The sequence below is a fragment of the Letharia columbiana genome, assembly GCF_014066305.1.
Source record: "Letharia columbiana isolate WasteWater2 chromosome Unknown Sc0000022_s0, whole genome shotgun sequence".
NCBI lineage: Eukaryota > Fungi > Ascomycota > Lecanoromycetes > Lecanorales > Parmeliaceae > Letharia > Letharia columbiana.
The window spans coordinates 96,694-120,013 of NW_023501063.1; the positions used below are offsets into that span (position 1 = coordinate 96,694).

Genomic DNA, 23,320 nt, shown 5'->3' on the forward strand with positions numbered 1-23,320 from the left:
GTCGTCTTGGCGTACAAATAAATATGATTTGACAACAATAAGTCAACCAAATCGAACTCACTGTTACTGCTTTCCGAATTGTGTGCCGTCTCTTCTTTTTGGAGGACGTAATCACAGTAGATGTGGCTGTCAAGCTTTGAGCTCTTTCATTGAAAATCCAGATCTGTCAGTGCTTATTGTCTCCTACATACTGTATAATGGCTATTGCGCCTATCTTCAAGAAGGCATACTGGTCACTTGCCATTGCGGGTGGTCTGTACTTTGCATTTATCTCTCTCCTACTCAACGGGTGGATCCAAAGACAGTGAGCTCGCCCTATACCCTCTCAAACCTTTCAGAAGTCAGGATTGATGTATTAGCAGGGCTTTCTATGCGCATAAAATACATACAACATGGTTGCATGACCCAAACAGGCCTGAACAGTTTGGATTCCTTAGTACTGCTTCTATCTTGGCTTTTGGAAACCTAAGCTGATCAGGCATAGAAAATCAGGTGCAACAATTCGATATCAGCACTCCAGATGGAGAGGTACTTTGGGGATGGCATGTCCTCCCTCTTACGTTATACGCCGAAAACGAGAGAGCTGTGACTGGGCAGACTAATGGAGCTGAGGACTATGAGAACTCATGGGCTTTCAAGCTTCTGGCTGAGGATCCTGAGAGCCGCCTAATCATATACTGTAAGTAATATTGGGCCTTGGAATGGTATAGGGTCGTCCTTCTTACGAGACACAGTCCATGGCAATGCAGGCACGGTAGCTCAAGGATGGCGTACCGATACGTACCGTGCAATCACTGCCGGCGCCTCTAACAAGATTCATATACTGACTGTAGATTATCGCGGGTACGGAAAATCTACAGGTAGTCCGACCGAGGCCGGTCTTATTACAGACGGTATCACTTTGATAAAATATGCGATGGAAGTGGCCCGTATTCCTCCGGAGAGGATTGTCATCGTCGGCCAAAGCCTCGGTTCTGCCGTCGCAACGGCTGCAGCAGAGCATTTTGTTCTTGAAGATGCCGTGGAATTCAGATGTTTAGTACTTTGTGCAGCTTTCTCTGACGTCCCGACGCTTATGTCGACGTACACTATTGGTGGCCTAGTCCCGATTCTCTCGCCTTTAAGACCATATCCTTTCCTCAGCCAATTCTTTGCCAACCGTATCCAAGAGACATGGTTCACATTCGCGAGGCTGGCCAATCTGGTCCGCAGAAGTAAAAACGTCAACGTACATTTGATCCACGCCACAAATGACTATGATATACCATGGTCTCACTCGAATACATTATTCCATGCAGCTGCAAATGCCACTAGTGCGGAAGGCCTCACATTCAAGCAGATAGATGCTGTCAAAACAAAAGTCGACTTCGGCGAGTCGGGATGGACTAACTTCTGGAAAACAGTGCAAGCAGACGGTGGAAGGAAGATTATTAGGCAGGATGTTGTCAAGCACGGAGGTGAGTCTTAGTCTACAAAAGCTGATCAATGATAGCTTACCATAATTGAAGGTCACAACCGTGTGGTTACTTATCCTGTGGTAGCTAAAGCAGTGTTCAATGCGTTCTATATGGAGAGTTAGGATCGGTAGAATCGTATGGCTGTTGCCCACGGCGATGCCGAGCATTTGGACACAAAACCCCAGTTTGAGCACCAAATTTTTCCCTCACAATATCCATAACTGTGCACAAATATCGAGAACACACCATTGCAATACCGCTGCTTTAGCATGCAATATCACAGAAATGGACAACGTGAGGGCTACTTCCCGTCTGAAAGCCCTGCAATTGCTAAGATCACGTGCTAGTCAAACATCAAGTCTGAGCCTGTCAATAAGAAACCAACCATCAAAGACGAACCCAGAAGCCAATCTCCGCCCATGAAAACAATCAAGAATGCGCCTCGCTTCCCTTCTCCTCCGCCACCACCATCTCTGCCTCCGCCAAATCCTAGGGCTCTCCCTCCTCGCACTACACGTGCACACTTCATTACTCCTGACCAGCGCGCCATCTTTGGGCCGGCAGTTGAACCATTTGAGAGGACAGACAGGGTGGGGGCTCTCCCCCTCGCACTACACGTGCGGACTTCATTACTCCTGACCAGCGCGCCATCTTTGGGCCGGCAGTTGAACCATTTGAGAAGACGGACAGGGTGGGCCTAGATGGACCTTGAACTGTAGTAGGCTGCTGCCGGTGTTTTGAGGTGCTGCGTGGTTTGCTAGATACCGCAGAATAGCAATGCAACGGGCCAAAGGCCAATCAAAAAGCCAATAGACATCCCAAGTATTGTGAAAGGCCAATCCGAAAGCCAATAGACATCCCAAGTATTGTGAATCTGCCTTGTAAACGGTCAATCAAAGAGCTAGTAGCCATTGAAAGGTGCCAAAATAGTGCTGCCTTCCTCTGTAGGTTCCGCATTCGGCTAGATTAGGGTTTCCCCACGTCTCACCAAGCTCCCTCGCAGACCATACACTCAACACCCATCAAAGATGGAGGAGTCAAAGATTGTCGACTCCAAAGCCGACGAAGAAGCTGCGAAGGATGTTATCGACCAATCTACCAACGTCACCGCCGACCAAGACAGCACTGAAGACGTCGAGTCTACAGACAACAAAGACACGGACGTGGTAGCTGCAGGCTCGGCAGCCAAGAAAAAGAAGTCAAAGAAAATCAAATTGAAACAGGCGTTAGGCGTAGGCAAGAAAAATGATGAAGATGAAGAGGCATCGGGGAGCTCTTCGAATCCTGCGAGTAAGCTTACGAGCGGAATGGTGGAACAGCTGCTGGAGATGAACCCGTCGTTGAAGGGGGAGGTGGCTGGCATGGACAAGGAAAAGGCTGCTGAGACTTTGAAGAAGCTAGATGTGGCGGATCTACTTACTGGAATGTCTGTGAGTGGGAAGAATCAGAAGGATATGGCCTCCTACAAGTTCTGGCAAACACAGCCCGTCCCTCGCTTCGACGAGGCACAAAAAGTGGAAGAGGGTCAGATCAAGGACATTGACCCAGAAAAGGTTCCCAAAGAACCACCGCCGATGTTGGAGGGGTTCGAGTGGGTTACTATGAATCTCCTGGATGAGAAAGAGCTGGAAGAGGTCTACGACCTTCTGACTGGGCACTACGTGGAGGATGATGAGGCCATGTTTCGGTTCAACTACTCTTCCTCCTTTCTCAATTGGGCCCTCAAGTCCCCCGGCTGGCGGAAAGAATGGCACGTCGGTGTCCGCGCAACCAAGTCACGAAGACTCGTCGCTTTCATATCTGGGGTGCCAGTATCTCTTCGTGTTCGATCGAACGTCTTCAAAAGCACTGAAGTCAACTTTTTGTGTATACACAAAAAGCTGCGCTCGAAACGCCTCGCCCCTGTCCTCATTCAAGAGATCACCAGAAGAAGCTACGTCCTAGGCATCTTCCAAGGTCTCTACACTGGTGGAATTGTTCTTCCCAAGCCTGTCAGCTCATGTCGTTACTTTCATCGAAGCCTCGATTGGCTGAAACTTTATGAAGTCGGCTTCTCTCCCCTACCCTCAAACTCAACGAAAGCTCGACAGATCACGCGATATCATCTACCCAGCTCAACATCTACACCAGGATTGCGGCCAATGGAAAAGAAAGACGTTGGTGCCGTACTAGATCTCCTTGAGAGATACTTGAAACGCTTCGATATGGCACCTATCTTCGACCGCGAAGAAGTCGAGCATTGGCTGCTTCACGATGACAGCGCTGCTGAGCAAGTCATATGGAGCTACGTCGTCGAAGAACCCAGCACACACAAGATCACTGATTTCTTCTCCTTTTACTGCCTTGAGTCTTCCGTCATCGGTAATCAAAAGCATGATAATGTCAGGGCAGCATATTTATTCTACTATGCTACGGAGACGGCGTTTGCAAAGGAAGAAAAGGGTTTGAAGGAGAGGATGACAATGTTGATGACTGACGCCCTGATACTTGCAAAGAACGTACGCTATATTTGCCACTTTGGCACCCGGCCAGGCTAACAGGTTCCGCAGTTCAATTTTGATGTCTTCAACGCCCTTACCCTTCTGGACAACCCACTGTTCCTAGAATCGCTCAAGTTTGGAGCAGGAGATGGCCAACTGCACTACTACCTGTACAACTACCGGACTGCACCTATATCGGGTGGTGTTGACACCAAGAACAACGTCGATGCTTCCAGGAGAGGTGGAATTGGTGTGGTGATGGTAAGTCCCGAATCACTCATCCGGATGATTGAATGTATGTTAACCTAATTATGGCAATAGCTTTAAGAAGACAATGTTGGCGTTGGAGATTGATCGGCATTTTTAGGGTGATACAGCATGAAGCATTTATCTTTGACTGTGCGGCCTTATTTGGACTTGGGCCAAAGCTCTCCTCGACCCTTTGAGCTACAGGAGGACTATGATCCGCCTTTCGTGTACTTTTAGATACCATCAGAATCATCATAGCTTGCAATGCCATCCAAACAGCCTGCCTCTCTGGATAGAATCAAGGTTGTGAAACTGAACTACGCAGACACACAGACGAGCGAGCGCAAACGTTATTTTGCGCTTCACAACTTGAAAGGTGCCTTGTTCTACAATCTCGTGCACGGAGTAGCTGTAGAGTTTCCTGCCCGAAAATACCCCGGTAAAACTCCCGCCTTGAACTTCAAATAAAGTACACCCTCTCGTCGCCCTTGTTCGAGCCAGCAATGGCAGGCATCAAGCGCCCGCGCAGCGACGACGAAATGAATGACCCTCCACGCCCCAATCTCACCCTTCATAGCCATGTTCGAGACCTTCCGCACCGAGCTGGACGAACATCACGACCGCCGTGAGAGAATCATCAAAGCATCCAGAGACATCACGGCCCTGAGCAAGAAGATGTGAGCGACGCCCCCGACGAGCCGAGAATCAGCCGCTCACCGCCTCTCTAGGATCTTCTCCCTCCAACGGTATCCCCCATCCCCATCCCCTCCCCTCCCCTCCCCTTTCCCCTCACCCCCGTCCGCAACCCACTGAGTCCGTCCCGTCCCCTCCAGCGTCCGCCAGCTCCAGGCCCCCGCCCCGCCCGCCGTCGCCACGGAAGTCTCCGCCTACGGGGCCAAGATCTCGGATCTGTTCTCCTCGCTGGCGCCGGACCTGCGGGATCTGAACGCCTGGCGCTACCGGGCCCAGATCGCGTCGGGCGTCCAGGAACACGTCGAGGCCGTCTCCTTCCGGCACTATTTAGAGACGCAGCGGCTGATGCCGTTCGATGAGGCACGGGCGCAGATGGCGGGGGGCGTCGTGTTGACGGGAGGAGGATTACGTGCTCGGGCTGTTTGATTTGGTGGGGGAGTTGATGCGGTTTGCGATTACGGGTATGGCTACGGGTGGGGCGTTGCCGAGGGGGGTGGGGGGAGGGGAGGGATATCTTGACGGATCTGAGGCAGATGAGGGCGGCGTTTGAAGGCTTGGATGGGGCGGGCGGGCGGGCGGGTAGGAAGATGGATGTTATGAGGACTTGTGTGGAGAAGGTGGAGGGGGCGGTGTATGGGATGATTGTGAGGGGGAGGGAAAGGCCGAAGGGGTGGGTTGTGGATGTGGGGGGAGGAGAGGAGGGGGGAGGTGGAGAGTTGTTGAGCAATGACAGAATGGTCAGGAAGAGGCGGGCAATCCTCGCTATTGAATGATGAGATATCGGCTGGATTTGGCAATCGGTCATGTAAAGCTGTGGCCATGGCATGTGTTTTGTAGAATGATAGACCCTGAGTTGCCATTTCAGATTGCCTCCGTCTGTTTCCCCTTCCCCCTGCTAATGTTATGCCACTCTCGCTCCATCCCGCTTTTCGACAGCCCCTTCACTCCTTCGTGGGGGAGGTGGGATCTTCATCCAATATCCCCTCCTTCATCAGCTCCTCCGGCTTAGGTCGCTGCTGTAGCTTCTGCTCCAAACTGTCCGCTCGCATGTGTTTCTGCAATTCTTTCTGCTGGCCCTGTATGGCCGGCGCGGCCGTGGAGTCGGGGAGGATGTTTCCTGAATAAGAAGCCGAGACGTCAGTCATTAGGACGTTCGCATTGGATGGGCCGGCCGGGATTGAGAAAGTCGTGGGATCATACGTCCAATCAGCTCCTCCTTCTCCGGACGCTTCTCCAATCCCTTCCGCAAGCTGTCGGTGGCTTGTTGGCGCTCAAGTTCTAACTGGGCGGATTGTATCGCACTGCTCCCCCGTCAGCTCCTTGGATCTGGGAGTCAGGTTGGTAATCGAGTGTCTACGGTGCGGCGTGTGTGTCACGCAGAATGTTCCTGTTCTTCAGATCTTGAGCGTCTGGACGCATCTGCAGGTGTTTTTCGAGAGATTCTTGACGCTCGATGGGGGAGAGGGGCGTCTCGTCAACGGAGGGGGCGGTGTTTTCGTCTGCCATGTTGACGATTGGTACGATGGAGAACTGCGCTTTGTGTCGGGAGGAGGCGTTTGTATAGCGAGAGGATGCTGTTGGATGATTCGAGTCGGTGGGGCAACAAACGACGCGGTCCCTGGGATTTGTCTTGGCGTTTGCGGGGAACTAGCGGCGGAATTCACCCTTGCACTTCATGCCCTTCATTTGCTGCAATATCTTGCCTACCTATGTTCAGATGATATATGTAGACAGTGTGTTCATGGTGTTCCATTAACCGAGTTGTTCTTCTACATATATAAGCAAACTAGGTGAGTGCGTATACTTCCATGACGGCCGTGCGCAGCGAGCAGTAGTAGGACCACGGCACTGCTTCTCTTACGCAGATGAGTGGGGCATTTTCGAGTCGTCTCGCTCAGCGCATGTGCTTTGTCGTGATACTGCAATCTTCTCCTGCGAGCTCTAGCCCACGTTGTCTATTCCCATGTGCCACGTATTTCTCTCCTTGCTCAGCACAGCTCATCAATTCCTGATCGGACGCCTTTACTCCGAGATTTGACTGCTTCCGAATTTCTTTCGTCGTAACGTGCTGCCACGATACTGGCTGGCGGAACACAGTCTCTGGAGCCACATGATCTGGCTGACAAGCCCATGCATGTAGAGTTCTGGGGGCACACGAACACTTGATCTAGCGGCTAGGGAGCTCGCCTGCCGTGAGAGATAAAGTAGCTACTTTAGGAGAGTAAGTAGTACCGTACTTTATTCTTGCATGGAAGGGAGCCGCCTTTCGGCTGGGCTTCCGGCGGCTCGGGGTGGGGAGGCGGGGTACATGGTTAGCTTTTGAGGCTAAGACCTAGGGACACCCGACCACTTCCAATCAATCCTCAACGTTCAGTACGAGTTACCAATGAGAGGTCCTGTCCAGAGTAGCCCAGGTGATGCCCGACGCAGGATGTTTCTTGCGTCCGGGTACCATGAAGACTTCTGGCATCAAAGTCGATAAAGAGGGGAACATTAATCTAGGGGACCTGGCATGTGATGAGGACAATTCCCAATAACGTGCTGGCCAAAGCGGAGTAAATTTAGTAAGGTAAAGTACCGTATTGTTCCGTTGATGTCGAGTATAAGTGTCAGCGTCTCCCACTCTCTTCAATGTGACACGGAGACGGATCTACAACAATGTTCAGACCTTTGTTTCTCCTCACCGTGGCTGTACGCGTAGCCTTGGGATTTGTTGTCAATAATGGAACATCATGCTATGTATTTCCAGAGTCCATCTCCCACTCCGGCCAGCCAGTCGATGATACTCCCTCCATTCTCCAGGCTTTCGATCTTTGTGGCATCAACGGCAGCGTTATCTTGACCAATAGTACCTTCTACGTTGACCAGGTTATGAATACAACTAACCTGCTAAATTGTGACGTCTCTCTGTTGGGGGAAATGATTTGGAGTACCAATGTGCCTTATTGGCTCTCGCATAGCTATGACGTAGTCTTCCAGAATCTTTCCACGGCCTGGCTGTTCGGTGGGACCAACGTGACCTTTAAAGGCTATGGTCAAGGACGCTTTAATGGCCAGGGTACGCCTGCATCACCATCACCCTAACATACAGCAACCTCTGAATTAGAAGACAGGACAGGTGTGGTATGATGAGAACAGAAACAACAGCAATCAGCCAGGTCGACCCATTGCAATTACGTTTTACAACTCGACAAACCTTTTCGTCGATGGTTTGACGTGGTCACAACCCCAATTTTGGCACTCCTTTATCTCTCACTCTAACAACGTCACCGTCACCAATGTCCACATGAATGCAACCAGCGATGATGGCAACATCACAGTCAACACAGACGGAACCGACACTTGGAACTCCCGGGACATCAAACTACAGAATTGGACTGTGCAGAATGGTTCGTACCCAAGCACTTTTAACGTCACTCTCTGATTTGGTTCCTTCCCTAGGCGACGACTGTATTGCAGTAAAGGGCAACACTACAAATCTTTACGTAAATAATGTGACTTGCTATGGCTCAGGAGGCATGCCCATTGGGTCTGTCGGGCAATACCCACAAAAGCCGGATTATGTCGAAAACATCCTCTTCGAGAACATCGTCCTTCACGACTCGTCTAGTGCTGCCTGGATTAAGACATGGCCAGGAAGGAATGCACCTACGACGAGCAACGGCGACAGTGGTGGTGGAGGCAGCGGATATGTTAAGAACGTGACTTTCCGAAATTTTGACTGCATCAACGTCAGTCAGCCCATCTATGTAACGCAATGCATATATGCGTCCGATCCGTCAATCTGCGACACTTCCCTGGTAAGGCTTTGATTTTACCCCCAAGCGTTTCCTCATCCCGGCATCCCTTTTGACATGCTCGCAGGTCCAGATATCCGATATCACGTGGCAGAACATCAGCGGGACCTCCAGCTACGACGTCGCCGCCTCGATCCACTGCTCATCCTCCGTCCCTTGCCCTGGCCTCGAGTTCGTAGACGTGAACATTACTTCCGTCAACGCTACCAGGGGACTGCGGGATTCCAACGTTGGTACCGTGGGAGAACGATATCTCTGCGCCAACATCGTAAACGAGAACACGACTTCGGGGATCCCTTGCGACGGATGGGCACCGAGTGATTTCCCCCAGCGACTCACTATGAATTATTAGAGCTGTCAGGTTTTTTTAGAACAAGCTCAGCTAATGGATCTATTTGCTGTCCGAGTAGCAAAAGGCTCCTTCTCAACAGGCGTTCGATCAGTGGTTCGCAATGCTTCTCTTGCTCAACCATGTTAAGATGACGAATGTAGACCGTACGTTCATGAAGTCCCATTTTCGGAGTTGTGCTTCTATCTATATGACCAAACTGTGTATACACGTAAGTATCCCATTGAAGCTCATCCAGCAAGCCATACATCCCATTCATGTACCCCCCTCGATGCTGCGTCTCCAGCATCCAGTCTTTGATCCAGCACTTACAACTTCGAGCTCTTTCTCTCAACGCTAGCAAAGAAGGAAACCCCTCTCGCTAGATCCTGCCCCGTTTCCATTCCGCTCCTACCATCACCATCACTATCACCACCACTACTACAACCACGCATTCACGCACTCCCTACGCCGCAGTAGTACTCTAGCCCGAGGCACCAAAAAAAAACCCCCCTCTCCTCACCCCGTCTCTCCCGACCCCACCGTCAAATACACCGCCAGATGTCCCTGATAATGCGCCCCGTCCTGTCTGCCAACGTACACCGCCACATCCAGCTCACACGCCCCGAAGAGCGCCGCCATCTCCCACACCCCCCGCAGCAGCGCCGCCATCGTTCCGTGGGTCAGACCCCGCGCGCCGGGCCGGTGGCTCCGGACCGCGACGGTCGCGCCGTTGGAGCTGAACACCATGCCCTGGTCCGGTATGGGGCCGTCGCCGCGGGACTGGATGGTGTCTTGGACGAGGGCGTCGAGGCCGTGCACGATTATGTAGGTGAGGGTTAGGAAGTCGATGGGGTGGTGGCGGCCGGGGTTGATTTGGAGGATGATGAGCGGGTTGGTGTCGGGGATGAGGTAGTTGGGGGGTAAGGGGTCGTTGGAGGCGTTGCGGTGTCTGGGTCGTGTGGGATTGCGTGTTAGTTGGCGACCGCGAGGATTCTTTCTGATTCGGATCGACTCACGTTGTGGCCGCTGGGGACGGCGGCAGTGTGAGGTTACGGCTGAGGTCCAAGGGTGGTATTGCTGCTACAGGGGGTTGGGGCAGGGAGCCGATGTTCAGAGAAGGTGTTGTTGCAGCGCTGAAAGGTGGGAATTTGACAAAGACGCAGAACTGGCAGAGTAGGAGGATGGACATGTCGTGAATGCGGTCTCGCATGGTATGTGAGAGTGATAGTAGCGATGATTGCTCGTCCAACTTACAGAGGTAGGACGGACTTCAAGCTATAACAGGGTTTAGACGATTCAAGGAACTTCTCGTCGAACATGAATGTACTTGTGTCTGAACGAGAAGAAGAAATATACAAATCCACAAGTTTCGATCTACCCATGTTTGCGCGCATGAAGACCTTGGGCTTGGGACGACAATCGGTGAATATCCTGCAAGGCGGCCATGGCGCGACACCCCCACCCGCGTAAAATAACAGCGGTTGAAGTTACAGCTCCATAGAGCTCCGTTTGCAGAGGAGGAACGAGGTACCGAAGCTTGCCGAGTGTAGCGCTTTACTTCTGCATTTGCGCTTTGGAGATCCAATCCGCACGGCCGACGCATTGCCAGACAGAATGTCACTCTTGGGTTCGTTATCGATCATATAAACCTTGCGAATGCTGTACTCAAGAATCAAATGTTCCTTGTCTTCCCACTTTTTCCCTGTTCCCCCAGGTTTGATCTGACAGATTGCGTATTTGCTTTGAAAACCGAATCGCGAGTCCAGCTGGTTTAGGAATCTGCCATGAGCAAGATTGTGCCCCAAAACCCTCGATCTGCAAAGGTGATAAGACGTAGCCCGAGCATCCTGGGGTTGAGTCTGTCTTTCAAATACTGCAACAGGGCGTGCTCGCGCGACTCCTGACCATTGATCCCGCTTTTGGGAAGGTAAGGTAGCCCTCTAGCTTGTGCAATCCTCTCGAAAACCCTGTCATAGTCTCCCCAAAAATCCGTCAAGCCCGGAGCCATGAAATCATAGCATTGACATCGACTTGAATTGATACCGGACCTAGAGCAGACAGTGGAGTTGGGCTTTCGTGATTATTCTTGTCACTGTATAGGCAGAAGAATCGCTCATCAGACCTAGGTTGGTGAGTGGAGCTTAAACAGCCCTGACCACTGTAGGGCTGATCGAACTTGGTGAAGTGAGTTGTGTAATTCAAAGAGAACCCGTAACTGATTGAATGCTTTCTCCAATCTTTTGCGGTAAAGACGGTGAAAGTAACCTTAGGCAGGACCAGAAGGGACGTTATTGCCCAACTTTCGTCATAGACCGGAGCTCTTCGATAAGCAGATCAACTTGTACAATGACCGACATCGTAAACGCGTCGACCCGCAAAACCCCTTCCAGATCTGGCCCCAAACACTGCGGGACACGCTTGAAGCGATCCGAGTCTGAGAGATCCTTCTCCATCATTAAACAATTCAATGTGAAAGAGGATCATGTTGGTTATTTGTTAGTATGCGTTTTAATAAGTCAGAAGTCAAGGTGGCAGCCTTGGCCTTAAGCAATGCTTGCTCACAGTCCCAATCCGCTGGAGTGTTCCCAGAGGTTTCCATCTCTTCCCATGCATATGGACCCCTTTTGAGCTCGCAAATAGAGGTACGTACTATCTGTAAGTCACAGATAACAGGACTGAGGCATAAGCTGCAAGAAACGCGGATCAACGGTTTCCAGAGAACTGATGTACCTAAGCATGGAAATTGTGATTCACTCTCACGTTTAGCGCGATATCTCGGGCTTTAGATTAGCGTCGGATTTAAAACCCAGTGAGTCTTACTCCGTAAACATTTGTACTACTCCCATCCTCGGTTGTTTCCTACCGCCTCGTTCTACATACAGGCGCTTGTAGAGAGAGACGAGGCTTAGCGTTGAATGAGGCTCATGGAGATGTCAGGGAAACAACAATACTCACTGCCGCCATCCAGGTGACGAGACGCGTCAGGATTCATCCCGCGTAAAGTGCTTTCTCCAAAGCTTCCTTGGCGCAATGTGGACCTTGGAATGTGATAGCAAGATTCTAGACAGTGAGTCTGAGCAACAGTACTGCTGTGAGAGCCCAAGCTAACAAGCCTCCGCAAGACAAAAGGATATGGCTACGCCCGGGGAAGAAATATTTGTTCGGGAGAACGCTGGACCTGTCTAGGGGAAGGAACAGTATGCAGGCCCATATGCAATTTGGTTGGGCCTGTCACCGACCAGCGCTCACATCTCATAGAAAGCTTCCAGCTTAAGGATGAAAAGTCCGTCTCTCGGCAGCACCTTACCTTGACTGTATCCGCCGTCAAGCCAGGCGATGGAGTGAGTCCCACTCATCAGACTACTAGGCTTTCTCTCTGACTGCCGTAGTCGCTTGTACATACTCGATCAGAGATCGCACTTAAAGATGAGGCCACGAAGTTTGGTACAGAGGTTGATGGCGTCCGCATCAAGGAAAACGAGCGAGTGTTAAAGGACAGTGAACACACGTTTCGATTGGGGAAGTCTAACCATGTTTTTCGGTAAGCTTAGTGGTCCTGCTAACGATGGGGAGACTGACAAGCGAGTAGTATCAAATGGCAACCAGTTGTTTTCACTTTCTCACTGAGCTCAAAAGAGATGAAGACCGGCAAGGATCCATTAGTTAATTACCGAAACAGACTTGAGGACCTCGATATTAAAGTCGTCATACCCTACATCGTCGGCGTGACCACACATGTTGTCAGTACCAAACGAAATACTGCCAAAGGCCTCCAGGCTCTCATCAATGGCAAATACATTGTGACGGAAACCTACATTGATGCTCTGGTCTACGCAACAACCCCAGAGAACCTCGATGAGCTGGAGAGTCTTTCCCCGCTCGAGGAGGACTTCGACGCCCATTGGCCAAATGCTTCAGAGCATCTGCCGGCGAAAAGCAAAGAACCCAGCGAAAGACCATCCGAAGACTTTGTACCAAATTCGCATCGTGACAATGTTTTCGAAGGCTATACCTTTGTGTTCTTGGACGCAACTCAGTTCGAGACACTACAAGCCCCGATTACGAACGGTGGCGGGAAAGCTCTGTCGTTCATCCCCAATCCCGGAAAGACTACGGCTGAGGAAATTGTGCGCTATGTAAAGGGTGTGGCTGGAGAAAAGGGTCTGGGAGAATTCGAAGATGGAAGCGAGGGTAAGGGTGTAGTGGTCATCAGGTTCAGGTTGAAGGAGAAGTTCGCAGATTGGGCAGCCCAGATGGATACTACAATATCTCTAGCTCTCGGCCAACGGCTGATCGAACAAAGCGAGTTCATCGAGGCCATATTGCTGAATGATGCCAGCATCCTGAGAAGGCCATTGGAGGTGGACTATGAGGAGTCGGCGCCGAGGACCAACGGAATGATTGCACCAGCAGCATTAGCAGAAGATGTCATGCAAGTGGAAACACTTGCTCAGCCAGAGGTCTCCAAGCCCGCACCAAGGCGAGCTCGTGTTCGAGGAAATGTTGTGAGCCGCTTCAAAGGATTTGGCGCTGACGATGACGACGAGTCTTCAATGCCAACATCTTCTCGACCTGCTCCTGTTGACTCACAGATGGAGTATGCACCGCTGAGTGGAAGGTCACAACGTTATTCCAATGGTGCGTCTTTGGCGGATTCTCCCATGGAGATTGACTCTCAAAACCAAGAGAATGGCGAGGATGAGGCCACAAAATCCCGAAAACGACCAGCGTCAACTCTAGAAGAAGTTGACGAAGATGAGATGATGGACAGTCTTTTGCCAGCTGCTACGGCCATGAAAAAACGAAGGATTGAAGAGGCTGAATCTTTTCAGCGCGACGGAGTTCCAAGAGAGCAATCGTTCGAGACATCCCAGAAGAAGGCTAAAAAGGAGAACACGCGGCAACCGCCTAAAGAGGTCAACATCAAAGAGGCACTGCGTGAGCGACGAGAAAGAGAAGAAAAAGAAGAGGCAGCCAGACGCGATGAAGAGAATCCTCGAGAAACCATAGATGGTATGAGCATTGACGAGATGAAGAAACTTGCAATTGTCGAGCCTATGGACGTCCTTGATCGCTCAAAACGAACACAGCGAAGAGAACATGATAATCCCGCAGACAGCCGGTGGGATGAGCGTTGGAATGGCAGAAAGAACTTCAAGAAATTCCGGCGGCGAGGGGAAGGTACTCAAGCGAGGCGTGGCCAGAGTGTCATTGTGCCCTTGGAAGAAGTCAAGAGGAAGGACTTTGGGATTGGACAAGGGTACTGGGTGGAGAGCGAGAAGACAAAGAAGAGGCGCAAGGAGAATGAGCGCACGACGCAATCGCAGTCACAGAGCCAACCATTTGCTACAGCGAAGAGCGAGGCCGTCGAAGGACCCTCCGAGCTTGTTGTTGATGGAGATATACCTGTGTCCAGTGACGAGGATGCTCCGAGGATCACATTGCGCCAGGAAAAAACTCAACAAACGGATGAAAGCAGCAACAGATCTCAAGTTGTGAATGGGAAGCGACCGGCTGCTAGCCAGGCCAACGGCGTTCCAGCCAAGAAGCAAAAGACGTTTGCCGTGCAGGACTCGGACAGTGACAGCGAAGACGAGCTGAAGTTCAGGTTCAAGAAGAAGGGGAGATAGATGGCAGGCCGTTGAGCTAATTTTGGCACATATTTGCGTCAGCTTGCGCTGTTCACATGGCTTGTACATTCTCAAGGTATCGCTCTCGTCCAACCAAGTTGCTGTATTATATCACGTGCATATACAAGCAAAGCAATATACAAGATTTCTCAACTCCGAGCTCTTTCCTTGCCATCTTCGCCCTTTTAGTCTTCCATCGCCATCTCTTCCATTGCTTCTACCGCTCTCTCCAATTCTCTTACTCTTGACCCAATTCTATTCTTTATCTGTTCTCCATCAGCCGAGTTGATGGCCTTCTCGTAAGCCTCTTTGAATTTTGCCAATTCCTCTTGGGCGGCTGCCCTGTCGTCGGCTGCGTAAACGGTCTTCTTTTCGGTTTCTTCGGAGGCTATCTCGAATTCGTCTTTTGCTGTTGCATAGCTGTGGCTGTTGTCAGTAGTCAAACAGGACAAATGGCTAGGACAGAGACCGACAGTTCTTGTAATTCTTCCACTTGCTCGTCTGCGGAGGTTTTGGCAGCGAAAGTGCGGCGAAGATGTGGTTGGGTGATGGAGGGGAGCACTCGAGGTTGGCGACAGAGGTGGATGGGCGTGGCGTTGGAACGTGTAGGTGCAGAGATGAGTGTCCGCGAACAGCGAGCCAGGATTCGGGTGATCATAATAGTGGAAATATAGATAGAGATGAAGCTCATTGCACCCATGAATATGGAGTCGCGAAATAATTCACACCAGCTACCCGGAGATCCAGACTTCGGTGGCGGCTCGCGGGTTCCTTTTAAACCTCAGCCAACGCTAGTGTATAATACCGGAGAGTCATTAGGCCGGTACAGCCACATTCCCCTGATTAGTAAAAGATTTCCATAGAAAGTAGGGGGCGAATCCTACCTTTCTACTGTATTCTCTTTATACCTCGCTATCGCCTTCTTATACCTTCTAGACTTCGCTTTATTAAATCTTCACATAACCTTCTCTTATATAATCTTAATATTATTCTTTCTTCGTATTCGTTAGCCCTCTTTAATATAGAGGCTTTAAGAATATTTAAAAGAAGTTAGATTAATATAATAGTAACTTAAAAAATATTAATCGAGATTATAGCTCGAAGGCGGAGTTTTTAGATAACGACTTTTTATTACTAATATAGAAAGAAGATAATAATAATAATAATAGCGAATAGAGTAAAGCTACGTATTTTAACGCGTCTAGTTTATTATTATCGAAATTTATTACTCTTTTCTTCCTTTTTTTAAAATATCGAGATCTTTTTAGACGCGTTAATAGATTAAAAAAGAGTCTTATAAGAGAATTAAGCGAAGAAAGATATCTTAATATTATAGATTATTATATTTAAAAAAACTATCGACTAATTCGTTAATAGAGAGTTAAATTAATTTTAGAGAATCTTATTAATATCGATTATAACGTATCTTAAATTATAGATATCTATTAATTCTATAAAGATTTTAATAAATAGCGAGAATAAGAGTTAGATAGCTAGCTAAATTTTTAATAAAACCTCTATAAAGCGATAATAAGATAGATTTCGTTTTGAAATATTAGAAATATTAGAATAATAGCGACGATTTTTTTATTAGATTTCGTCTTAATAGTCTTAAGATATCGTAATAATAATAACGTTTTTCTACTTAAATTCCGTCTAGTCTTATTAAGTTATTCTTCGCCTTATAGAAAGTAATAGCGAGGTCTCTTATTATAACGTAAACTTCGCTATATCTCTTATATAAATCTTATCTTAATTAATAGTAATATTAGCGAGTATAGTTAAGAGGTTTTTAGCGATAGCGATAGCGATAGTAAGATATTAATATCGTCGTATTTTATTTTAGTGTGATTATTATATAAATCTAGCTTAGCCACCTTATAAGTACGCTAATGGTATTTTTCTTAGCATTGACTGAGGTATAAAAGCTACCGGCTCGCGTGCTGTGATTCGAATATCTTTTCAATATGAATTCATTAAATCTTATAGAGATTGAGACGAGGTAGTTTTGATATGGTGCTATTTGGACTCGGGATACTGCTTGTCTCTGTTTCGGTGATCATATACAGGTATCAGTCAACCCGGCGCTCGGCATGGACTGGAAAACAAGACCCAGGGAAGAGCGGCGCAGGATCGCCAATCGCAGAACTAGAAGACGACGACGATGGAGCCGAAACGAGACCCGAAATCCCTACATTCACGCTCGATGAGGAAGGAAGTAATAAAGATGCTGCGCCTGGCGACACTCAGAAGGGCGTTCAAGCCACGAAGTCGAAGCCATCATCTCATCTGGGCACGTCTCCTCCACCACCACCAAGCTCCATAATGCCACCGCCCCCTCGACCGAGCCCAAACGCCAAGCGAAAACCGGAACCTTCCCTCATGCCACCTCCGCCAATGCCCGCACCCACCCTCCGAGCTCCCCCTACGCTCTCAACAACCCTCCGACCACCCCCTTCGACAGCTTCTACCCTCCGCGCTCCACCCTCCCGTTCTCTCGCACCACCAACCTCTTCCCTGTCGACCTCCACCCTCTCCCCCTCCGCGCGTCCCTCCAAGAAAGTCCTCCTCGACCCCGGCCACTCCCCCCTCGACTGGGCGCACCTGACCGCCAATCCTCCCACCCCTACGTTCCTCCGCGGCGCCGACGTACCGCCGCAGCTCATACGGGTACCGCCTTCGGCGCTGGAATGGCATCATGGGCGCAAAGGGAGGGATGCGTGGGGGTGTGGCAGGGCAAGGTATATAATCTGACGCCGTATATGAAATTTCATCCGGGAGGGGTGGGGGAGTTGATGAGGGGGGCGGGGAAGGTGGCGGAGGGGGAGAAGCTTTTTAATGAGAAGCATCCGTGGGTTAGTTGGGAGAATATGTTGGGGGAGTGTTTGGTGGGGATATTGGTGTCTGAGAATGAGGTGGGAAAGGGGCAGGGGAATGAGTTGGAGGAGATGGATTAGGAGTGGACCGTGAATGGTGCATGCAATGGCGTTCCGTTTATAGCATAGATGTGTGCTTTTTCGAGATACCCATGACTTTTACAATGAACGACCTTCAGTCCAACACGGGTCCAAAATGTAAACTCTCTCAAGCGCCTTTCTTCGCCCCCCCCACCCTTCCTCCGAGAAAAAAGTTATTCCGTTGCTCGCAGGTTCGCTACTCGAATCACTCCTGCCACGGGACTGGCGATGTGATCATTCGATTCAATGCCAATACATTGGCGAAAAGAACCATGCCAGCCTTCCGCAGACCAATTGGAGCGGCGCATATCTCCAAAACATTGACAAGCTCAGCATCAAAGAATGGATCTCTCGGCCGTCGAATGCTCTGCTCAAGCTGTTGTCGCACAAGAATATCGAATCTTCCTAGCTTGCTACCTTTTGTCTGTTAAACAACAGATAGTCTGCCAATCTCTAGCATCCCTGCCTGGTGGTGCCTCAAGCGAATCGTACCCTTCTCTCTTCACCCTTTCTTACACTCAGCCCTTCTCTTCCCCCCCACTGGTTCAAGCTGTGCATTGCCAGTGGCGGGTCGAGCCAGCTCCAAGCTCGGCGAAGAGTACAGCCGTCAATGCTCAATTTCCCCAAAGCTCATAGGCAACACTGGGGAGGATTCGAGCCACCAGGTCAGCGGCAACAGCCTCCTAGGGCTACCTACCTGTACCAAAACTCCACCTCTCTGTCGAAGTCGTCGGTACTGAGGGAAGTGATTCCTTCAGGCACAGCGCGGCCCCTCGCTTCGCGAACACCAATCCATGTCTGTCTCGCGGCTGCCTTGATAGCGTTGCCCATGATCTTACTTCCCTGGGCTTCAAAGACAACAGATTGCCAACCCAGCGTTCGGGCGAGATGAGCTTGCGCGGAGAGACTCTGCTGCGACTGGAAATGGTCGAGGCTTTGCTGAAGGAGAGCACTGGTAGTGCACATTTTTTAGTAGGGATGAAGCTGACGGAGCGAAGGCTGGGTTGTCTTACTGGGCTCCTTTGTAGTCTTTCGTCCTCATTTGGTGCTCAGCGAGCTTGAGGTCGAGGACTCCTTTCCAGTTGGCGCTTTCGGACAACTTTCCTTCCTCCGGCAGTTTCTTCAAATTTTCGCTGGCCTTTTCGTAACAATTGAGGCTTTCGTCTGGTTCTTCGAGAGCGTTATAGATGCCGCCCATCACAAAATGGAGTCGAACTAATCTGTTGGCGGCCCACCGTTTAGCTCTCATCCTGCAAATCGGTTGTTGTTTACTCACTCGAGCGAAGAGTTGCAATCCACGTTGGAAGGTTTGCTTTGCATTGCCAATGAAGCTTCCGCGATCCCAAGTGCCATGGCCGGTAAATTCTGCATCAGATAGACTAGAGCAATGTTTGCAGAGGTTACTGCATGGATTTTCCATGACCTTGGGGTCAACAGCTGGAAAGCACTGACGAGCTCTCTTGCCTTTATGAAGAAGGCTAGTGCTTCGAAATTCTTGCCGGCCTCAACATGGTGGACTCCTTGGTCAATCCCACGGCTTGCTTCATAAAATCGTGTGTCAGTAGTTTCTGCTTGTAATTGGACAGCTTCAGCATCATGTAGACGCGAGTCCGGGTTGCCATCATGAGGTACGTCTGATTCATTGGTTTGAGTCGCCGCTCCAATGGCGTTTGCTGCTTTCTCAAGCTGCGCAGCGAATGATAACCACATTTCTTTCGAGACTGTTTCTGAGACGCTCCAGCGTCGACTAAAAGTGTTTGGTGTAAAGAGACGGCCTGAACACGATCTCGCGACCATCGGCCGTGACCAGTCCAAGAAGATCAAGAACGATTGCTCGAGGATAGAACTATTGAAGCAAGCGTCAACCGTCTCATCACTCGTACTGACTGGAGCAATAGTGAGAATGGCTGAGCGATAGATGTCTGATACTCTCGACATCGCATTCAGCAAGTCCTCTTGGTCACCTTGGACAACACACAGCGAATGGATCCAGATGTACCGCACACCCAGGCGCCTAGTAAGTTCAATCGCATCAAATACGGATCTTCGTATTTCGGAAGGTTCGATACTTTGCCGAAGTCTGCTCATATTTGAAATCGTCAACTGCGTCTCCGAAGAGCCCCGAGAGCCCCAACAATAGCTGAGAGCTACATAACAACCAGTCTGGCCAGCAGTGTCAACAAGGCGTGGAGATTGCGTATTATCTAGACCAACGTCGATGAGTCTTGCCGGTAATTTCGTAGTAGAAGTTTCCATTTGAAGTAACCTCGGATCGGGCCTCTGTGATCTAGCAATCAACCCATGAGCAAGCCGTATCAGTACCTGATCTTCCTCGGCATTGCCCCGGTGCGCATTGTACCTGTACGAGAATAAGCCGCTCGGCTCTTCTGGGATCAATCGGGACTTACCAAGTTGAGAGGACAAGTACCTTGAGATACGAATCATTTGAGAGTTCCTGGCTCAGCTTGCCCTTTTCCCGCTTCTGATCATACTCCACAAAGATGCTAGAGAGTTTGTGGACATGACGATGAAGAGTATCAAATTCTGGCCAATTCCCAAGCACGATGTTCTTCATCTTCCTCCTAGATGGCCATCTTGCCTCAAGAAGCCGGCTCGCACAATGAAACCCTCCCCTAAAATTGCCCGGATCAAGCTTGGCTCGGAATGATGTGGCGGTCACGCGGTGTATATCAAGTCCACTGGGATCCGCCTCGGCAGCTAATAGAGCATGCGCAATTAGCTCATTCTTGGCATCGAAGTAGTCATGATCATTCATTGGGAACGCGTTCAATGGGACGTCTTGGAAGCGTTGAGCGCCGAGCAGGATTGCGTCGTCAACACAGTATGAATCGAGAAAAGTGATGACGTTTGCGAGAGCATATGAAGCCGATGACAGGTTGGCACATATGAGAGGGCTAGAAGGCTGAGAAGCGAGCACGCGACTCGAGTGTTGTTCCAGTATAGCCATGATCTGGTTGTCTTTGGATGAGCTCCGGCGATTGAGAATAGTACCCACCCCGCGTAGGGTTAGCGGCAGACAGCGACAATCCTCTGCAATTCTCGCCAACATTGCAAGGTCTGCTGCAGGGTTTGCTGCATCAACTGCACGAGGTGCCAGCGAACGAATAAATTTCGTGGCATCCTCGACAGTAAAGGGACCAACCTCAAAAGCGTGCAAGCACTCATGTGCCTCAATGTCTAGTCCTTCTCGAAACGGTTGCCTGCTCGTCACTATGATAGAGCCACGATGGCGATTCGGCATGAAGCGTGATAGAAGCTGAAGCTCATCCGCGTCATCGAAGACAAGGAGCCACCTTGAGCTTGTGGTAGATAGCCAGGCTACTAGCTTTTTCCTGCTATTCTCATGATAATGATCTCTGCGATCTTGGACCAGACCAAGACTTACTGCAGCTTCGTGAAATGACTGAGCAAGATGAAGGTTACTGTTGGCACGAAGCCAAAAAACATGATCGAATCTAGCTTGAATTCGATATGTCAATTCCAACGCAATGGCACTTTTCCCAACTCCGGGAGCGCCATGTAAGACGATGACGGCACCGGAGTCTGAGCTTGCTATACAGCCACTGGGCAGCACAGGTATAGGCAAAAAAATAACTTCCAATGGGATCAAAAGTTCTTGGCGGCCAAAAAATCTTGCATCTCTACTCGGAACTCGCATGGAGAAGATCCGAGATCGGCGTTCCACGCGTGGCGATTCCAGAACCGATAAAACCTCTGGAGAGTTCTGCTGCGTTACGTTTGTGACCGAACCTTCATGTCTAGCTTGTTCAATCTTGATCGCCTCCTGGGATTTGATTCCAGTATCATAGTATGGTATATTCTTAGGCTTATTGCTGGCTTTTGCAGCGAGAAGATCAGGTGGCTTTCTTCTCGGGTCAGGATGCTGAACGCCATGACCCGTGAAACTAGCCTCGTTTGTAATGCCGCTGGCTGATATATTATCGGAGCCACTGGCCGATTCTACCATCGGAACTGGAGTTGCGTCTGTTGAGGGTATTGGATGCATGGTCAGGAGAGTTGCTTGAGGTGAGGCTGGCCCACTGCTAGTCATGTCCGTTGCAGTTTCATCCGTGGGCAGGCAAGTGCTTGGCCCGGCACGGACCTGAGCCTCAATCACTGGTAGTTGTGCAGGAGTACCAGAAATTGAAAGCTGGGCGCCAAAACTAGGTATTGAAAGGAGCCGGTTGTAGATTGTACTTCTCGGGTAGAAAGCACAGTTCTTCTTGTCTCCTTCTCCGGGTGGAATTGTAATCTCTTCGTCTGTAGTCGTCCACATCCTGACACTCATGGTTGCGGAACATATGCACCGAGGGTCTTCAGCGCGGAATTTCAAAACATGCTTCCTTTTGGACTCGGCTGCGCATGAGACTTGAAATAGGGTAGAATGAAGAGTAAATTCTTCGAAGCGGGCGGCAATATGCTGGAGGCATCTGGCATCCTGAGGGCAGTTGAGATGTTTTGGCAGTGTCTTGCAAGGCAAACACTTTGAGATCAAGGGGATCCATTCATTTTGATTATCGAGATTAAGATCTGGATCTCCAAGCATAACGAGAGTCTCGATGGTGTTGAGCAAAGCTTCCATATGTTGATGGTGTGAGCTTCGATATGCTTCGAGAAGAGCCTTGAGTCATCAGCAAAGTTGAGCAATTCGGCATAGTCAGGCACACCTTCTTGAGCACGAAACTACCCAACTTATGGCCTATTAGTATCAGGGTGTCATCATCTGACTAGGCGTGCCGTCAGTGCAAGCAAAATTAGAAAAGCAGAATTTCATCTTCACCAGGCCATCATCCTGTTGCATAGCCGTAAGTGCCTGTAACAAACGTTCTCCAGCTTCACAATACGCAAACCACGAAGCAAGGCTGTCAATCCGTATGTCATGGTGGAAAATCCAGACTACCGTGCATTTGTTCTCCGAAGCAATAATATCATCCAGCCACTTTGGGAAGTGGGGGCAGGTCTGGTCTGCTAGCGTTTCTCCATTATTTCCTGGTACAATAACAATGCTGCGGTATCCATGTTATCAGCAAGAAAAGACTGAGACTCTAGTGAAAATTGCTTACTTCGTTCTTTCAGAGGTATCTGCTCTCTTCTCGCGTATCTTTTGTAGCCGCGCCATATTGACCCGAGAGACCTGTAGAGAAAATACGCCTTATTACCACGAGATCATATTAGGCCGCCTAAAATCTGAGTTTCGCGAACTTTTCCAGGCAATGAGCTATTTGTTTTCAACCGTGCTTCACATCGTGATGAACAAGCAGGTGCGAGCAGCATTGGGTTAGATATATCTTCGCAAGCACAGCCTCACAGAAATTATGCAAGGCGTCCTGGAGCCTTCGTAGCTATCGAGGCTGTAGCTGTGCGGTGTCGTCATTTTCTTCTAATTGGCTGCGGAGGGACGCAAAGGCGATCCTGCCCAAGATATGCGCGCTGGCGCACTGTACCATGGGTATAGAGGCGCTGAACGCTATAAGTAACCCGGATGTGGAACACCGAATACCAAGGTGAGTATCTCCCCAAAAGACACGCCCTTGAATCAGGATAATTGCGGCGGTGTGATCAAATCGCGCAGAATTACAAGCGCACAGCCTCAGCCTCAGCCTCAGCCTCATACTTGCATTCGCACGATGGCAAGAGGCCCAGGCTAGATCATTGAAGCGATGATATATGTATCGTGGCATGCACTTGTCAAAGCTTCGTTTATA

The 23,320-nt window shown here is 49.9% G+C and overlaps 12 protein-coding genes across 12 annotated transcripts; 8 read left to right on the forward strand and 4 right to left on the reverse strand.

Moving 5' to 3' along the window:
* Positions 1 to 197: 197 nt before the first annotated feature.
* Positions 198 to 1,579, forward strand: HO173_006972 (uncharacterized protein; the record flags this gene model as incomplete). Its single annotated transcript, XM_037308877.1, has 5 exons — positions 198 to 304; positions 363 to 436; positions 485 to 679; positions 735 to 1,457; positions 1,509 to 1,579. 5 exons carry the CDS (start codon positions 198 to 200, stop codon positions 1,577 to 1,579), a joined length of 1,170 nt encoding a protein of 389 aa, XP_037164141.1.
* Positions 1,580 to 1,742: 163 nt separating this feature from the next.
* Positions 1,743 to 2,158, forward strand: HO173_006973 (uncharacterized protein; the record flags this gene model as incomplete). Its single annotated transcript, XM_037308878.1, has 2 exons — positions 1,743 to 1,751; positions 1,805 to 2,158. 2 exons carry the CDS (start codon positions 1,743 to 1,745, stop codon positions 2,156 to 2,158), a joined length of 363 nt encoding a protein of 120 aa, XP_037164142.1.
* Positions 2,159 to 2,485: 327 nt separating this feature from the next.
* On the forward strand, positions 2,486 to 4,264 carry HO173_006974 (uncharacterized protein; the record flags this gene model as incomplete). The annotated part of the gene is made up of 3 exons (XM_037308879.1): positions 2,486 to 3,955; positions 4,007 to 4,198; positions 4,259 to 4,264. The coding sequence occupies 3 exons, from the start codon at positions 2,486 to 2,488 to the stop codon at positions 4,262 to 4,264; spliced, it is 1,668 nt and encodes a 555-aa protein (XP_037164143.1).
* Positions 4,265 to 4,450: 186 nt separating this feature from the next.
* Positions 4,451 to 4,654, forward strand: HO173_006975 (uncharacterized protein; the record flags this gene model as incomplete). The annotated part of the gene is made up of 1 exon (XM_037308880.1): positions 4,451 to 4,654. One exon carries the CDS (start codon positions 4,451 to 4,453, stop codon positions 4,652 to 4,654), a length of 204 nt encoding a protein of 67 aa, XP_037164144.1.
* Positions 4,655 to 4,765: 111 nt separating this feature from the next.
* On the forward strand, positions 4,766 to 5,305 carry HO173_006976 (uncharacterized protein; the record flags this gene model as incomplete). The annotated part of the gene is made up of 3 exons (XM_037308881.1): positions 4,766 to 4,863; positions 4,915 to 4,932; positions 5,020 to 5,305. The coding sequence occupies 3 exons, from the start codon at positions 4,766 to 4,768 to the stop codon at positions 5,303 to 5,305; spliced, it is 402 nt and encodes a 133-aa protein (XP_037164145.1).
* Positions 5,306 to 5,820: 515 nt separating this feature from the next.
* On the reverse strand, positions 5,821 to 6,385 carry HO173_006977 (uncharacterized protein; the record flags this gene model as incomplete). The annotated part of the gene is made up of 3 exons (XM_037308882.1): positions 5,821 to 5,996; positions 6,080 to 6,180; positions 6,237 to 6,385. The coding sequence occupies 3 exons, from the start codon at positions 6,383 to 6,385 to the stop codon at positions 5,821 to 5,823; spliced, it is 426 nt and encodes a 141-aa protein (XP_037164146.1).
* A 1,152-nt stretch (positions 6,386 to 7,537) lies between these two features.
* HO173_006978 (uncharacterized protein) lies at positions 7,538 to 9,028 on the forward strand (the record flags this gene model as incomplete). Its single annotated transcript, XM_037308883.1, has 4 exons — positions 7,538 to 7,937; positions 7,993 to 8,268; positions 8,321 to 8,679; positions 8,744 to 9,028. The coding sequence occupies 4 exons, from the start codon at positions 7,538 to 7,540 to the stop codon at positions 9,026 to 9,028; spliced, it is 1,320 nt and encodes a 439-aa protein (XP_037164147.1).
* Positions 9,029 to 9,523: 495 nt separating this feature from the next.
* HO173_006979 (uncharacterized protein) lies at positions 9,524 to 10,217 on the reverse strand (the record flags this gene model as incomplete). Its single annotated transcript, XM_037308884.1, has 2 exons — positions 9,524 to 9,956; positions 10,024 to 10,217. 2 exons carry the CDS (start codon positions 10,215 to 10,217, stop codon positions 9,524 to 9,526), a joined length of 627 nt encoding a protein of 208 aa, XP_037164148.1.
* A 1,820-nt stretch (positions 10,218 to 12,037) lies between these two features.
* Positions 12,038 to 14,637, forward strand: HO173_006980 (uncharacterized protein; the record flags this gene model as incomplete). Its single annotated transcript, XM_037308885.1, has 5 exons — positions 12,038 to 12,074; positions 12,130 to 12,204; positions 12,266 to 12,348; positions 12,397 to 12,548; positions 12,597 to 14,637. The coding sequence occupies 5 exons, from the start codon at positions 12,038 to 12,040 to the stop codon at positions 14,635 to 14,637; spliced, it is 2,388 nt and encodes a 795-aa protein (XP_037164149.1).
* A 185-nt stretch (positions 14,638 to 14,822) lies between these two features.
* On the reverse strand, positions 14,823 to 15,328 carry HO173_006981 (uncharacterized protein; the record flags this gene model as incomplete). Its single annotated transcript, XM_037308886.1, has 2 exons — positions 14,823 to 15,057; positions 15,111 to 15,328. 2 exons carry the CDS (start codon positions 15,326 to 15,328, stop codon positions 14,823 to 14,825), a joined length of 453 nt encoding a protein of 150 aa, XP_037164150.1.
* Positions 15,329 to 16,650: 1,322 nt separating this feature from the next.
* On the forward strand, positions 16,651 to 17,391 carry HO173_006982 (uncharacterized protein; the record flags this gene model as incomplete). The annotated part of the gene is made up of 1 exon (XM_037308887.1): positions 16,651 to 17,391. One exon carries the CDS (start codon positions 16,651 to 16,653, stop codon positions 17,389 to 17,391), a length of 741 nt encoding a protein of 246 aa, XP_037164151.1.
* Positions 17,392 to 17,799: 408 nt separating this feature from the next.
* Positions 17,800 to 22,734, reverse strand: HO173_006983 (uncharacterized protein; the record flags this gene model as incomplete). Its single annotated transcript, XM_037308888.1, has 8 exons — positions 17,800 to 18,018; positions 18,309 to 18,546; positions 18,608 to 18,814; positions 18,871 to 19,953; positions 20,003 to 22,236; positions 22,283 to 22,342; positions 22,396 to 22,621; positions 22,679 to 22,734. The coding sequence occupies 8 exons, from the start codon at positions 22,732 to 22,734 to the stop codon at positions 17,800 to 17,802; spliced, it is 4,323 nt and encodes a 1,440-aa protein (XP_037164152.1).
* Positions 22,735 to 23,320: the final 586 nt, after the last annotated feature.